General features: G+C 36.8%; 1 protein-coding gene across 13 annotated transcripts in view; it reads right to left on the bottom strand.

Moving 5' to 3' along the window:
- GOLGA4 (golgin A4) overlaps positions 1–17518 on the bottom strand; it is a 72043-nt gene that overhangs the window by 26356 nt on the left and 28169 nt on the right. For 11 of the 13 annotated variants that reach the window (XM_027675895.1, XM_027675896.1, XM_027675886.1 and 8 more), the window contains 8 exons: positions 16495–16593; positions 15835–15973; positions 11060–11247; positions 10003–10086; positions 9044–9191; positions 2889–3067; positions 1745–1876; positions 580–735 (listed from right to left, as the gene is read on the bottom strand). In XM_027675895.1, coding sequence (XP_027531696.1) covers positions 580–735; positions 1745–1876; positions 2889–3067; positions 9044–9191; positions 10003–10086; positions 11060–11247; positions 15835–15973; positions 16495–16593 — 1125 coding nt within the window. Of the gene's footprint in view, positions 1–579; positions 736–1744; positions 1877–2888; positions 3068–9043; positions 9220–10002; positions 10087–11059; positions 11248–15834; positions 15974–16494; positions 16594–17518 lie in introns of those variants that run through there. The other 2 variants (XM_027675897.1, XM_027675898.1) reach the window with 2 other exon arrangements.

Genomic DNA, 17518 nt, shown 5'->3' with positions numbered 1-17518 from the left:
ATGGTAGCACTAAGGAGTTTTGTACCTATCTACTGATTTATCTGAATTCCACCTCTCATGGAAATGCTGCTGTAAAGTTTAAATGCTTCTACAAGCAAAACTTCCAAACTAATACTTGGGAGTGCTGGAATAATGTACAAACTTGCATTAGCAGATAATACAATCTTACCCATTACATAAAGCAGAAGATACTTGAAAAATTTAAGTAAAATTTTTATTTCCTAAAGTATCCTTTTAAGTGTTTTTAAAGTAGCAGTACCCAGAAATTAAACAGGCTGAAGTTTAACTTCTGCATTACATACATAAAAATTATGTAGATGGATACAAATTCATATCTCATGCCACGGTATAAAGTGAATGTATTTCTATATTTTGCCATCTTATCTTGTAAAAAGCTAGGAGCTGCAGCATACCATAGCAATACATTACACTTCTGTCGCTTTAATCCCACAAGAAGCATTTTGGGATTAAAATGATCCAATCACAACAAACCCACCCTCTATTTGTAAACCTGTCACAGTTAAGCACATACTGAAAGGACTACTTGTAAACGTTTACTCTTTTGGAATCTTTACTCACAGTTCTAAAAGTCTCTACTTCTTGATGCATCTTCTGAACTTTCTTGTCACACTCAGACTGTATGGCTTTCTTCTGCAGCTCTAATTCTTCTAAGGCTAGGGATTCTTGCTGCTTTTGCTCTTGAAGGGTTTTTAAGCACTCGCTCTGATTTTTTTCCTGCATGAAGAAATACAAGTAAAACAATAAACTATAAATACAGTCATCACACCTTCAAAAACATTATGATAGGATATTTTCAAATCAGTTAACAAGAGTCATACACTAATCACCTTTATTTTCTACATACACACACAGTTTGTTTTCATCTGTGAAAACAAAATTGTAATAAATAACTTGCATTTTCTCTTCTTGGGAACCATTTGTCTTCTATTTCTCTTTGCATTAAAAATATGATGCAACTCAGCCTTTCATTTTAGTTTGTTTACCAGTATTAATTGAGAATAACATCTTAGAGGAATAAAGGTCTGTTCTCCTTCGATTCCACTGTTAATGCAATTTTAAGCCTCTGTTCCTCATAATTAAGAAAATAATCACGTAGAAACAGGTAGAAAAATATAGTCAGGAAAGGACCTCAGTCCCAGTCACCATCCATCATGGAGTGGCATAAAAACCAATCTAGTATTTGCTAGGTAAAATTACATGATGATCTGAAGTAGATTATAGCTCACAAAAAAGAGCAAAGAATTCCAGTGATTCTTCCCAACCTGACCTAGAAGAAAATTCTTTTTCTGAGGTCAAACACTATGAATAGTTAACCCTGTTCACATAACACAACGCAACCAAACATAACCATACCAACGCTTTTCAAATAACAGCCTCATTTTTTGTACATCTTTTACTCTAGGTTGCCGTGGCTAATTACCAGTGATCCAGAGGAAGAAATTAAAAAAACAAGTCTAAATAAAAGTTTCAAAAAAGGAAACCATTTCCAAAAGACGTAGCTGTTAGTGAGCATTGATAGTAATAAATTATCATTATTCAGTCTGGATCATTGCAGCTGCTTTCTTTTCATGTTGCTGAAGTCTCTGAGTCATTTGACTTCTGGAGAAAACTCCTATCTTTGAGCACAGAAGGACTCTCCCTATGGAATAGTGTCAGATCAAGACTTCTAATCCCAACTCACACTTAAGAGAAATGTCTTTCTACGCATCTTAGGTTTACTTACAAGAGCTGCCTTCATCTTCTCCTGGAACACCTTTTCTTGCGCCTGTAATCTCTCATTTAGCTCCTGATCTTTGGTAGCCATTTCTTTTTTATGGATTTTTTCTAGTTCAGCAACTCGTTCCTCTGAAGACTTCTGTGACTCAAAGTCAGAAAAAACTCATTTCAAATATTAAGTAACAAAACACTTTGTATTATTTCTTAATAAGAAAAGCAGTGCAACAGAGAGAAGAAACCAGAACCATCTCTTTACTCCCTTTGAATAAGTAAAAATGAGTTAATATTAAGCCCTGATAGCTCTTATTTTCAGGCTTGAAGTTATCCATCTCCCTTCTCAAGTTTTTCACAGTACTACTAAAAGGAACATCACATTTTCTAAAGACTCTTCTACCAAGGTAAACAGTATTTTCAATTCAAACATGATAATACACTGGACAAGGAACTTCTTTCTGCAGCTTTCCCTGTATCCTTGTTATTTCATGATCCACAAAGTCAAGTAGTGATACTCTTTGTAGACAGTTGCCTTCCACATGTGCTTTATTTAAGAATAATGTAAAGCACGTCAGTCATCCTCCTAAAGCATCAGAGTATTCTCTCAGAAAAATTAATACCATTACAAATGTCAAAAACGAACTGTAATTTAAAGGTGTTCAAATTTACAGCTTTGCAATGCATGTGCAGTACCCCTGCAATTCTGACCTGAATACATCAGATGAAGTAAATTTTGGCAATTCTTAACCAGCAAACAATTAGGCAACAAGTTCTTAAACATTTACACATACTCAGTTAGGATAATGATTAAAAGATCTTAGTATTAAAACCCAAAATCCTGGTGGAGATGCATGAGCTTACCACCATTAATTTCTTCTTCTTGACTCCCTTTAAAGTCTGAAATGTACTTCTAATAAATAATTTTATTAAACATTGTGAAACAAAGAGTCATACTGTTCTTTTTTACATGCCACTGATGTACTGATTTTAAATTGTTAGAGGACAAAAAATCTACGAGGAGTTTTCTATTTTGCCTTAAGTAAATCATTAATCATAGAAAATAATTTTTATAGATTTCATTAAACAGCAAAATTATAACAAAGCTGTGATATACTGATGTATTTTACAACTACAGATTAATTGAATTAAGCTTTTACCTTCATAATCTCAACCACCTCTTGTTTCACTCTGGTTAATTCCCGTTGAAGATTTAACCTCTCTTCTTCACTTGCCTTTTCTACTGCTTTAATTTTTTCATCCATTTCTGTCTGCAGTTTTTTCCGGGCTTCCTCTGTCTTTTGGGCAATACTTAGAGCCTTTTCAAGCTCTTCAAAAGCTGCCAAGAAAAAGAAGTGTATGATAGTCAAGAAATACCTATGTCCTTTGATAGAAGAATTACATAAGTAAGAGAAGAATGAACTTAGGAATCCATCAAGAATTCACTTGTTTATTATCTAGGAAAAAAAGAGAACAGACTAATAGCTGTGAATGTCTTCTAATACATCCCGTAGCTTTTATTTCTTTCCCTAAAATCACTATAAAATAAATAAACCATATAAGTGAATGAACTATGGCTCCTCTTCTGCCTATACTCGCTGAATAACTTTGAAAAAGAGGAAAACAACTGCACAAAGAAAAGGCAATTCACAAGTTGTTCTTCCAGTAAAGCAGACAGAAACATAAACCAAGAATGACTACTACACAAGTCAGTTTTTAGTGAATAATGGAAGAGATCTTCCTAAATAGAACACTCAAACATAATACTTTATTTACTTAAGAGGTGTTAACTATAAACAGTAAAACCTAAAGAATCTTCTCTTTAAACTGTGGGTTTCATAGAGTCCACAGAGATGGCTTTGCTAATTCCATTTTTTCACTACTTATATTTAATGTACACTATTAACAGTGCAATTCAGAAACACTGGAAAAATGCTTGAGTGTTACGAAGACTGTCCTGTGCCTCTAAACTTCAAGAATAAAATGCAATTAAAAAAAAATTGCTCTCAGAAAACTTGAATAGTTGTGTTTCAAAAGAACACTAAAGCTGCAGTGATAAAATTTATTTACACCTGTGTAAGATGCACAAATCCACTGAATCCATTTTAATTTACAAATCAAAAGCAATAATTCCCCATCTTCATCCCATGCTAAGGAAATGTATCCTAACATATTTTATCCACCTCCTAAATAATAAGTTAGATATAAAAAGAAAATAAATCCCTGTATTATGAGCTGGTTTATTACTATTACTCAATACCAGTATCTGAGTTCCTCACTAAAACTGATGTAAGAAGCTATAGAGAACTACACAAGACTAGAGTTTGATCACTATTAGGGAAATCTCTTTTCCTGAATGGATCACGAATATGGAAACCCCCTGCTGCATATAAAAAAAAATTAGTGTCAGAACACTCCACTATATTGCTAATACTTTGCATAACAGAATTTTGGCAAAACATCTCTATAAAACTCAAAATCACAGTGCCAATATCAAGATTGTAATTTATAAGAGCACAACCTCCTAAAAGTATATTGTTCTACTATACCATGGACTACTTGGATTCTAGTTTGGGAGGAGAGAGAACAAAATAAATTTTTAAGTGTAATTAACTATGATAAGCTTTCTTCCACTTAGTTCTATCCCCAAAAGAAAATTGTAATAGACATGCACATCTCTAGTTTCTTTGATTCACCGTTACTTAGCAGGCATTCACAGCAATTCTTGCAATCCTTGCTTTTTTTAAAGTATATTTAATAATATTCAGGTATGAGTTTGAGAAGTGGATAATAATTTCCATTCCACATCTTTTGATAACATTTAAGACTGAAGATTTGAACCAAAATCTGTACTCTTGAGGCAATGTTGCAAATATGTTTTCAAGTAACTTAATTTCATAAAACTGCATTCACACAAATTCTGACCTTTTCCAGAATTTTCTTCTGTTTTTTAAGGAAGTCTTTTTCTGACTACAAACAGACACAATCATGCTTTAGGGCAAAACAGGGCTGTTACTGACTCTGGCAATACCGAAGCACACCATTGTATCCACTTTTTCACTCCTGGTTCTGCTTAAATACTAAAACTATTACAAAAAATTAAGAGCACTAGAAATTATTTCAAACAGGAAAACAATCTAAAATATATTACAAGCATGCACTAGGCTTATAGCTCCTTATGTTACATGGTTCTTCACAATCCTCATCAAGGCATTTGCCACCTGCAACTCACAGGACTCAAGTCCTCCCTCCTTGCTACCCTGGGTACAACTCGATTATGAACACAGCCTGCAGAACTGTGTTTGGAGAATGGTACTGACTTCCCTGACACTCCTCTCGGTCCTAACAAAAGCAGGCACAGCCAGGGAAAACTGGCCAAGTCCTTCAGTATTACAGCACCATGAATGTCTTTAAAAAAAAAAAAAAAGGCAAATCACCCTACAGACCTTTACAAAGTACAGCTTGAAAATAAAGCCTGCAAGTAAAAGATTAAGTTATTTCACTTCTCCATGCACATTTTCTGATTCTTTTTCTGAGCACCATGTACTTTCTTTCCATTTGAGAAACTGTTACTTCTGCAAAAGGAAAGAGAATGCATTTTCCATAGTCCACAAATCTGCCAAAGGGAAGGTCCAGGTTTACACTAGGATTGACTACTGATATGAAATTGTTGAGCAACATGCAGAACAACAGCTGCATCACCATAATCACAAGCAGGATGCTAATACAAAAGCTAGACAGAAGCTGATGGATAAAAAGCCAAGAGGATATGAAAGCACAAAGAAGCAACACTTCACAAAAACACACTTAGCTCTCTAAAAGTTGAATCATATGCATCTCAGGCACTTCTGGCACTTAAGCAAAACAGAACATTTTTATTGAAAGTAGTTAATTCTAGTGTAGCCTGACACAACCAAGTTTCAAACCAGCAGAGGGCTAAACTATAATCAAGTAGACAGACTATTGTCTCCATTATTATAGTTATTTTTAATCTGTGGGAGATTTTAATTCTACCATGTATAAAAACCTGGAATAAAGTCCTTGTTTTTATTTAAATACATCTATTCTGAATGCAGAGAGTAAAGGCACTGCCTAGTGTTCTTCTCCAACATGCAGAGTTTTGTTGAGGGAAGGTCTTCCAACCAAGGACCGGTTGAATGAAGTCTTACAAAGGCATATGAGCAAATTAGAAACAGTAACAAGCACACCAACAGAGTCTCAGGTGAGTCTTGCAAAACCCCATTCACATGACCAAGCCAAACTGGAAACCTTCCAGTGCAGTAAGTAAATAAAAAAAAAAATGAGCCTGAGCAGAGTTTAAGGAGTGCAAGGTTGCAAAACTGATTCTTATAAAACATGTGCTGGAGAATTGACTGCTTTACCTACGCCACTCCAAAGTACCAGTCTCGGTTCCCTTCGCCTTGCCTATCCTACCCAGCGAAGTATCAGTCCGTGCTCCAAAGACTTCTCGCTTACTTGCCCAGCGCCGCAGACCTCTTATCTTCAAGTACAGCGCCATCTAGTGCTAAAAATTGTGAAGAAAGCACTAAACAGGCTGGCAAAGGGCTCAGATATCTTGTCCAAATCTTGAGAAACAAAGGTCAAATTAATTTCCTATAGCCGATTTGTGCATCTAGGCAGGATTTAAATGCACAGTCCAAGCTTTATTTTCTCTGTAGAAAGGTGGAAAGCATATGTTAATTAAGCTTACAAAAGAAATGTTGCCTACAAAGAATAGCATTTGCTTTCTAAAGACTTTGTTCACTGAACAGAATACAAGCAAGTCCATAACCTGCATCCTGAGAAATCAGAAAGGACTTACGCCAGGTAATCTCAGAAGAAACAGTACCAGTATATTTACAAATACTAAGAAGAGTTTTGTTGAAAAAAAATTGAGTTGCAGTTACTTCAAGTAGAAATGCCTGAGAAGCACAGAATTTACTTTTTAGAGCCCAGTTCAAGCACCCAATGTGTGATGTAAGAAAACAGAGCCCTTACCCCAGTCCTGTTCATACAAGGCTTGGGAAAGGCACCATGATTCACTTATTGGCATGTGTGGATGCACAAAAAACAAGATGCTCTGTGAGATTTTAACATAATGTACCTTTAACTAAAAAAAAAATTATCTTCAACTGGGGAGACCAAGTTACAAGTTTACAAAACACGGCAAAAAATAAGCATACATATCATTTAGCTATTTCATTACACAAAAATGCATTCACATTAATCAAACACTGGAGCAATTCACTAAGGTCACTGAATTACAAGGAAAAATGCCAGACACATAACACTAGGCAAGTTAAAAACCCTAATTTCGCTAAAATATAAATGAAATTAACATCTGTACTTCATTCCAGGAAATCAATTTTTCACCAAATCATCATATAGGAAAAGAAGTCTAGAATCTAATGGTCCAGATGCAATTCTGTGCCAAGTGCTGTAGGATGACCCTTGCTTGAGCAGGGAGGTCAGACCAGATGACTCACTGTGGTCCCTTCCAAACTTAGCCACTTTGTGATTCTATGAAAGTCATCTCAGATTTACTAGCCATAAACCAGAACTTTAAATGTTGACCTCAAATACATGAAATCACCAAATTCACAAAACCAGTACAACTCAAAGGTTGTGACTTAGAAGCAATTTCAGGCTGTCCCAATATGCATGGTGATTTTCTAAAGTGCCTGAACAATTTAGTTCAACTGTAGCGAACTACGCTTTCGTTGTCCATCACAACATTTTTGGAATGCATTAAGCCAAGAATGTAATAGAAAAATCTAGTAAAGGTCACCTTACAATTCAGTCTTTGACATAGTGTTAACTGATTTTCCAAGGGTTCCAACATTCATATATGCATGCTTAACAGAGTACAAAAATAAATGCACTTAAAAGAAAAGTTGATACTTATGCACCATAAAAGCTACCAAAAGTACTTTAAAATTTTGTTTAAAAAAGAGCACATTTAACATACAAATCTCACCCTAGAAAAGTGTAGTGTACTCAACACATTATTCATTTAAATGAAATTACTTCTCATTAAAATAGGTCAGGTTTCCAGGTATCCACAGCATCATATCTAACCCAATTTCAGTTTCTGGCTAGGCAAACCTGAAGAAGCTATTGTATTAAGCAGAGCATGTAGATATTCCTTCATAATTAAGAGGTTTCTACTGCCTCAAAAAATGCTGTATTTCAAACAACTATGACAATAACTTCATATCTACAGAAGTGTTAAAAGATTTTTCAGCTTCTCTTTTTAATCATGAAGAGTAGCTTCCCAGTCTCCAAGTACTAAACAAATACAACTTTAGTAGGACTGACTGACTTTGAAGTATGAATTTCCAGACCTAAAAAGACACACAACCTAAAAGAGTAGGAGAGGAAATGATCAAAATGTTTGTTACTTTCACAAGATGGATGTTCAAGCTGCTTTTATTACAGCAGAATGATCTACCCAAACTAATCTTTAAAACTGCAAGTTCTGATCTAAATCTATGTACATATAAAATACACCACTAGAAACTGTATTGTTTGAACTTCTCATTGCTTTTTAGAGAAAAATACATATAATATTTTATCCAAACTAACACTCGAGCTTCTGCCAAAAGAGTGAGCTCCTTTACATGCATATGAGAGCAAACTAAATTATTCTAAAAGAACTTGATTACAGTACAAAACAATTCCACTGCTTAAAAAACAAAGGTTTAACTTCACTTGAAGCAAAAGAAGAACTGCAAGCACACATAAATAATGTTACCTAATTTTCATCCAAAGCAAACTACAGCATGTAAACTACATAAATGCTATGTTCCAAGCCTGAAGCAAAAGGAACCTTACTGCTGTTTCACTAAAGAGAAATCAGAAATGCTTCCATTAGAATTATTGAAAGAAAATGCTTAATATAGTTGTAACACTTATTTCTACTTCTTCACAAACTCTTATACACTGTTATGTCTTCTATGTAAAATACTGGTGGCATTATATGACCATTTATAGGTAGCTGCAGGTTCCTCTTCTGAAGTAATACCAGCAAAAAACTATCAATCTTTTTTCCTATAAACAGAGAAGTACAGTTGCCCTTCAGCAGTTTCCCTCCAATCTCCAGTTTATTGGTAACTGACACAAACCAGTCAAAAACATCCTGCTGACCAGAAGTGAAGTTAGTAATGATGCTAGCAGGGGTGATATGTGGAACATCAGGAAAAAGAGCAGCTCTTAATATCCATTCCAAACAACAACTGACAAAAGAGTGTAAAAGACCACACTGAAGCTTTCTAATGTTTAAATGTGAAAACTAATGATCTCAAGAATTTCTTACCAGCTCTTTCAGATTTTTCTTTCTGTTCTTTTAATTCCTCGCCTTTTGTAGTTATCTGTTTGATCCGAGCACGCAGTTGGGCTACCTCCTCCTCCTTCATTTCCAATGTTTCATGCATTTGTCGCTTTGTCTCTGCAATTACCATACCCTATGGAAAAGGTCCTTGTGATAAAAAGCTAGCAAATAAATAAAACATATAGCTGAAACAATTTCAAGCCAGGACACAATCCTTGTCAGGAATAAACTGTAGTCTATTACTACAAGACCAAAGATCATGGTATTTCTCTATATCAGAAAACACAAAATGCTAACCAAAAAGAAATAAGAATAGGGATTATTTTTAAGAGTATCCAAAATTTATCTAGTGGTGAGAAGAACTCTAGCAACCAAGTACCATCCAAAAACTTCCTCCTTCTGATACAGACACTTTTCTTTGAAATATGCATTCTGTAAACAAACCCAAAATAAAAGCGTTGTAGAGTCTGTGCTTCTCCTTGGAGAACATGCACGTACAATGTTAGTCCCATCAATTATTACACCACCAGAAGTTATTCCAAGTACCAAGACTGTGATTAAAAAAAAACTTTTAAGGAGTAAAAAAACTATAAAATCTTCATTTTCTGTAGAAACTACAGTTACTCTTCCTTCACTGTCATTTTCTAATTCATTTAATTGTATCTCATCTTTATTTGTGTTTGGGGGTTTTTTTGGTTCATTTTAAAGCTGACATCAAGGAGTGTATCCAGTATAATTTCTTCATCCTAAATATTATCATCTTGCAGTGTTAAGTATAACCCAACAGATAAAATACCCTGTGGTATATATACAATAAAATTCTCAGGTAGCTTAAATTATTTATTAAAACATAAACCAGACCATCAGATCACTAAGAACAGCTTCTAATACCAAGAAGCAAGATATTTTGTGTTTTCTTCCTCAAAATCTACAGTTTTGTTTACCTTGTCTTGCTCTAGCTGTTCAATCAAATTCTTTGCATCACGCAGCTGTGTAATGAGTTTAGTCTTCTCAGCCATGTGAAGGTCCTAAAAAAAAGACCCCAACCAGAAGTTGGTTGACAAACAGCTTAGATTTGGCTCTTACCTTGCACTATGTCTTGGAGGAAGAACACAGAACACAATCCAGGGAAATTGAAGTAAGCAGCTTTAAATTACTTTTAAATCTCCCAGTGGTAGCTGCCTCATGGCTTCTATAATAATTCAGATTCCTGAAGGCTTTGTTACAGCCTTCAAACATGGAGGTCTGAGCTGCTACAGTAAAACAAGAAACATGCCTAAAGCACCTGCCCTATTATCTGCATCTTGGCTTACAAGAGGATCTCAGCAATGCAACAAATGATCATTACTGGTCTTGCTGTGGAAAAGGTCCTCAAATACTCAAGTCTTTCAGAGCTTTTTCAAACCAGGCTAGTGCTCAGAGACAGAGACAGAAATCTGATCTCCGTAACTAAAGTTGAATACAGCTATACTTAGCACATTTTCATGTTTCAATTACTATCAGCCACCTTACTTTTACTCCATACTAAACATAAATGACCTTAAAAGGAAAACTGAGCAAAATATTAATTTATTAGCTTTGGGACTGCACTTATGCTCACTATATAGTGATCTCCATCGTCCTGCCTTTCTGTTTTTTCTGTTAATTTACATAACTGATGCCTCTTTCACTATGTCTTAAAGGTTTAGCTCAGTTCCACTTTTCCCACTTTATGTTCTGTCTTCTGTGCTAAGCCAGTCTTCCCCTCACCCCAATTTCCAACAACTACTTATTTCTGATGCAATTCTGATACTTATTCACACAGTAAGGTTCCACATCCTACTTTACTGCTCTTGAATAGTAATTGCTCAGCATGTTAATTCCAGGTGGGTTCATTTTAAACTCCAAAAAAGTACAGGGACAGTTTGTTTAATGGTCTGCCTTATTAATAAATTTTGGAAATATTGGGAGTTCTTACTATATTTTGATAGCTACGCATAAAGTTTAGACCATTTTCCACACCTTCATTTTTTCCAGTTCCTGAAGCCTCTCTTCTAACTGTTCTTGAAGTGCCTCTTTCTCGTTGGTTAACTGGGCGCAGCGCTCCTTATGTGACCGAATCGTCTCCTTACAACGTTGCAGCAAGTTCTCTTGGCGCTTCACCCTCTGATTAAGAGTTTCCAGTGCTTTAACAGAATCTTCGTTACCCTCTACAAGACAATACACCGACATCACCATATGCACACTTTTTCCAAAATGCAGATCTGCATTCTGTATGGGTGTCCTAGTTAGAACGGCTGGGACCAATTCATCACTGGATGGGTGTAACCCAAACCTGTGTATTCTATAGCCTTCAATGCCATTTCCCAGAAACTGTTATCAATAGAGCATTTACACCCTCTGCCCAGAGCAGCCTGACTCCTCAGGCTATAAACTAGGTGTTAAGAGGCCTGCGAGATGGGAAGATGTTCCTGTCCTCATGCCCTTTTGTGGAATTCCCCGCCCTGAGGGAAGGACTGAGCATTCCTGCCTGAACTGGAGAATATATAAACTTGGAGTTTTGGAACCTTTTTACCATTCGTGGGATCCAGAAGAAGACTGCAGCTCACCGCTCTCAACCAGACTGCAGCTCATCACCCTGAACCAGACTGAGACCACCACCCTCAACTGGACTGCAATCACCACTTTTGACCAGACCGCAACAGCTCTCCCACCAGCAGGTTTTCCCCCTCTCCCTTCACTTTGGACTCAGTGGGGGGCCCAAGAAACACCACTTTGTTCATGCCCCAGGGTGCTGGGTTATACATTTGGGTTTTGTGGGTTAAAACCAATTGTTTGTCTGTATAATTGTACTTATTGTATTATTTTATTAAATTGTTATTCTGACTTACAATCTCTCTTTTGAGTTGAGTTCATTTCCCCTGCTGGTTAACTTTTAAACCAGCACAATGGGCCATTCACTTAAGAGTTGGACTTGATGATCCTTGTGGGTCCCTTCCAACTCAGAATATACTGTGATTCCATGATTCGTCATTCACAATGAGGGTGACTCATGGGTCTCTAAAGAAAGTTGAGTCAAGTCTGCAAGACTTCCTAGTTCCTACTATAACTGTCAGAAACATGCTACACATACACAGAACAGTAAATACACTCTTTCACACCATATTAATTTACAAAACCCAAGTTACTTTATCAACTTCAAAACCAAATTATTAGTCAAAAAGTTTTTTCATGCAATTAAAAAGTCATCATAATTTATAAACCTGCCTGCTGCTACTAACAGAATCTGTACATGCAGTAAAAAATATGAAGCAAAGCAAATCACATCTCTCAAGTGCCGAGCACACAGATTCTTCCTTCCTCAGGGCTGGGTATGATGTTAGTTCTAAAATATCCAGGTTGGCAATACTACATTTGGCAGGATAAAGGTTATGCTTAGTGTCTTTCTGAGCTGTACTTGTAGAATCACAGAATGGTTTGGGTTGGAAGGGACCTGAAAGAGCATCTAGTTCCAACCCCCCTACCATGGGCAGGGACACCTTACACCAGACCAGGTTGCTCAGAGTTCCATCCAGGGTGGCCTTGAACACTTCCAAGGACAGGGAATCCACAACTTCTCTGGGTAACCTGTTCCAGTGCCCATCACCCTCACAATAAAGAGTTTTTTCCTAATATATAATCTAAACCTACTCTCTTTCAATTTGAATCTCTCTGTATAACTAGAACATTTGCATAATATTTTACTGTGTATTTCTGCTCTGATGCTCTGGAGGCTGCAAGACTACTTGGCATGAAAATAAGATCAGACAAATTCAGAGGTTCTGTTCACAACCATAAGTCTTACACACTATAATCCAGAAGCAAACTCCAGCACAGGAAACATCCTGAATCCTGATTGTTACATTATTTACTAAGCACTCTAGTCATGTAAGAAAAGCAGTCTTTCATCTTGCATGAAGCAAGCTCCAACAGAAACTTTGTGACATCTAGAACAATGGATCAATCTAGCAGAAAAAATTCAATTATGCGCAGATATGGGTGATTACAGAGGATTCTATGAGGCCTTGAAAACAGCATACGGGCCTACATACCAGGTCCAAAGCCCTCTACTCAGTGCAGATGGGCAAATGCTTCTCACAGATAAAAATCTCCATTCTGAATCGATGGTCTGAACACTTTCAGACTCTTTTCAGTACCAACCGTGTAGTCCAAGACTCAGCAATTCAGTCCATCACACAACAACCAGTGAAGAATGAATTGGATATTGCCCCTACTATGGGAGAAACTCTTAAGGCCATACAGCAGGTAAAAACTGGCAAGGCAGCTGGGGCTGATGGAATTCCACCTGAAGTCTGGAAGCATGGAGGCCAAGCACTTCATGCTAAATTTCACGAGTTTGTGGTGCGCTGTTGGGAACTAGGCGAACTACCATCAGACCTTCGTGATGCAGTCATCATCACCTTGTATAAGAAGAAAGGAGATAAATCAGACTGTTCAAATTACCGGGGTATTACTCTGCTCTCCATTGCTGGTAAAATCCTGGCAAGAATACTTTTGAACACTTCTGCTATAGCAGAAGAACTTCTATCTGAAAGCCAGTGTGGTTTCAGAGCCAACAGGAGTACCACAGACATGGTATTTGTTCTCAGACAACTGCAAGAGAAGTGTAGGGAACAGAACAAAGGTCTCTATGTAACCTTTCTTGATCTCACCAAAGCTTTCGATACTGTGAGCAGCAAAGATCTATGGCAGATTTTGGAATGTTTAGGATGTCCCCCCAAGTTCCTCAAAATGATCATCTCACTCCATGAGGATCAGCGCGGCCAAGTCAGATATGGTGATGCACTTTCTGAGCCCTTTCTAATTGGTTAATGGTGTGAAACAAGGCTGCGTTCTCGCTCCTACCCTATTCACAATCTTTTTCAGTTTGATGCTCCAAAGGGCCATGGTAGACCTCGATAAAGAAGATGGTATCTGCATTCGATATTGTACTGATGGAAGCCTATTCAACCTAAGGTGACTGAAGGCCCATACTAATACCTGAAACCATCTTGTCCGGGAGCTGCTTTACGCTGATGACGATGCCCTCATCGCCCACATAGAAGTAGCTCTGCAGCACTTAACATCCTGCTTTGCAGAGGCTGCTGAGCTTTTTGGACTGGAAGTCAGCCTGAAGAAGACTGAAGTTTTCTATCAACCTGCACCTCAGGAAGTGAGGTCATCATCCCCATATCATCATTGGCAAATCAGAGCTCAAATCAGTCCAGCAGTTTAATTACCTAGGTAGAATCATCTCCTCGGATGGTAAAATTGACAGAGAGACAGACAACAGGTTAGCAAAGGCATATAGAGCTTTCGGAAAACTCCATAAAAAGAGTTTGGTGGAATAAACACTTGAAGAAAAGTACAAAGATCAGTGTTTACAGAGCCATTGTGCTGTCTACTCTTTTATATGGTTCCGAATCATGGGTCATTTACCGCCACCACCTGCGATTCTTAGAACGCTTCCATCAATGCTGCCTCTGTACAATCCTTAACATCCACTGGTCAGATTATGTGACTAATACGTCTGTTCTAGAACAGGTAGCAGTTACAAGTATTGAGGCCATGTTGTTGAGAACACAGATGCGTTGGGCAAGACATGCCTCAAGGATGAAGAACTATCGCCTCCCTAAGATCGTGCTCTATGCTGAACTTGCCACCGGCTGCTGCAAGAGAGGAGCCCCAAAGAGGAGATACAAGGACTCCCTGAAATATCATCTCAGTCTCTGCCATATTGATCATCATCATTGGTCTACTCTGGCCTCCAATCGGGAGGTCTGGAGACACAATATCTATAACGCTGCTGCTTCTTTTGAGAAAGCACACGGGATCACTCTCGAGGAGAAAAGACAACGCAGAAAGAATCGTGTCTTGCCAATACCACCTAAGGAGTCTTTCTGCTGTGCCTTTTGCAACCGGACTTGTCTATCTCGCATTGGCCTTTTTAGCCACCAGCACGCTTGTAGCAAGTGTGGGTAGAGTCCTTCCCAAATCTTCGTTCATGAAGCCTAGCTGTGATGATGATGATGATGACAAAAATCATGGCACTAAGGAAGAGCATCTACCCTTTCATATTATCTGTACATACAAAAATCATAGTAGATTTTTGCTGAACACAGCTTAACAAATATCATTTCAAGATACATATTCACCTCTGTCTGAACCCCACCCTTTTATGAAGGCTACCAATGAATGACACTTTTATTCTGTATCAGCATTATGATGTCCCCTGCTCAGTAATTAAATATACACAATACTGGGAGTCCCATTAATTCAAATAACCTCCCAGTGTGGGGAACACTTAGCTTACTTAATAACAGGAATATCAAAATTGATCTTTGCTTTTACTTTCGACTGATAAAGCCAACGGAAAAAAAAACCACAAACTCACAAACAAAAGACAGAGATTAGCAACTAGTCTCCTCTCTAAACTCCAGGGATAGGTCCTTGCTTATGGGAGGTAGAATCTCTTAATCATATTAAGTGGGGGTAGTAAGAACACCTACCAACAAAGCAGTAATTAGAATGTTATTATCAATACTGACAAAGGAAAGATCTATCAGAATTGAATTCTTACGAAAATTTAGTATCTTAGATACTAAGATATCCTGTCCTCTAGCTGCCACATTGTTTTCAAAACAATTGTCTCCTTCTAGGAAATATATCCCTACTATGACATGTACTGTTACTCCATCATAAACAACAGCAAGTTTATTCCTCAAAATTCAAGCTCTTGAAAAAGCCGCAATACATACCATTGCTTCCTGGTTCCACAATATTTTCTGCACTGACTTCTTCTGCTGGACTTTGAACTTGTGGTTCTGATTGCATATTTTGATCAAGCAATTCAGTGCCTATTTGACCATTCTGTAACCTTTGTTTCAGCAACGACACCTAAACAAAATGTTCTTTTTGTTAAAAAAACCCAATGATTCTAAACAGATCATGTGTCAATCTTCAAAACTAGAGAGAATTAAATAAAGTTGGTATTAGCAAGTAGAAAATGGAAAAATCTGTCTGAATTTACCAATTTTTTAAAATCAGAATTATGCTTAAAATTAACAAAAATACTATCATTATGAGTAGAGAAACAAAGACCAATTAAGCGAAACACATAAATTTTGCCAAAGTAATTTTAGCTCAGACATCTGTTAATGTTGATGTCTTGATAACAAAGATATTATGAAGGTATTTAAGTGCAAATCAATCATATTTAACATGAGTGAGACTTTTGCAGAGGTATCCTCTACCACGAAGATGCACCTAATTTCTAGATAATCATAAATTCTCAAGAAGCTTTACAGCTTCACAGCAATTATAACAAAACATGGATATGCATTATAGGAAATAGATAGCTAAAATGAAAAAGTAAAAAAAGCACTTCTGAAGAACACCTGTTGGGTCAAGTATCTTACCTGAGTTTGCAGCACACTAATAAGTTGATCCTTTTCTTCTAAGGAAGCATCAAATTCCTCTTGAAGATGTTTCTTTGCTTGTTGATCCATCTGGAGCTCCTGTGAATAAACACATCTCAAATGAAAACTGAAATGTGAATTCAAAGACTGATCAAAATATTATGAAATAATATTTAAAATATCTCTTCATAGTTGTGACCCCAAAATACAACCATACAGCGGACATTTCTTTTATTATACAACATTCCAGAGAGTATAATAAGAACATCCCATTATAACACCAGCATTAAAACAGCAAGAGTCCAGATTTGATGCAAAATTATCAAGGATTCTTTCTTTCTTCCTAGAAGTAAGTTTGTATAGGGATCATTGCAAGCCTGCTCCTGAAAAACTGTTTTCCATGTACACATTTCTCCTGGAAGCTGAAGTCTGCACTTCAGTATATTCTTCATTTAGCCACCAGATTAAGCCAACATAAACAGCAGAAAGGCAAAATTCATTATGCTCATTAAACATGCCAGCATTCTAATAGGACAAGTGCCATATGTAAGAGAAAAAAGTTGGCCTTTTTATTCCACAAATGTGTCTCCAATGACAAAACAGAGAATGCCAAATAATTTAACTATGTGGCTTCACTTGATACTTATGTGCAATTATTTGGCTGAACACCCTTAGAAACTTGTAAATGTTACCTAAATGCATTAGTAGGATCTACATAGTCTTAAAACATACTTCCTGAGGGAGGTCTCTTCTATTTAATTCCTATACTTTTAAAGTTTAAATATTAAAATTTCTTTCAATAATTATCACTGTAATAGTAAAGAAATGCACTTAAATTAATTCACATCTAACTGCTTGTTGAGAGAACCAGGACCACACATATTTCATGCATGCACTGTAAATACTTTCTGAAACTTGTATTTTAATTTTTTTTATTTATATATTTACTTCATCCATACATATCTTCCCAATGATTTACCCCAGGAAAAGAATCCTTCTATGACCGTTATTCTGCAAAGATCAC

The sequence above is a fragment of the Neopelma chrysocephalum genome, unplaced genomic scaffold (assembly GCF_003984885.1).
Source record: "Neopelma chrysocephalum unplaced genomic scaffold, ASM398488v2 Primary Assembly neopelma1_26, whole genome shotgun sequence".
Taxonomy (NCBI): domain Eukaryota; kingdom Metazoa; phylum Chordata; class Aves; order Passeriformes; family Pipridae; genus Neopelma; species Neopelma chrysocephalum.
The sequence above is the reverse complement of the archived record's forward strand: the minus strand, read 5'-3'. Positions and strand labels throughout refer to the sequence as shown.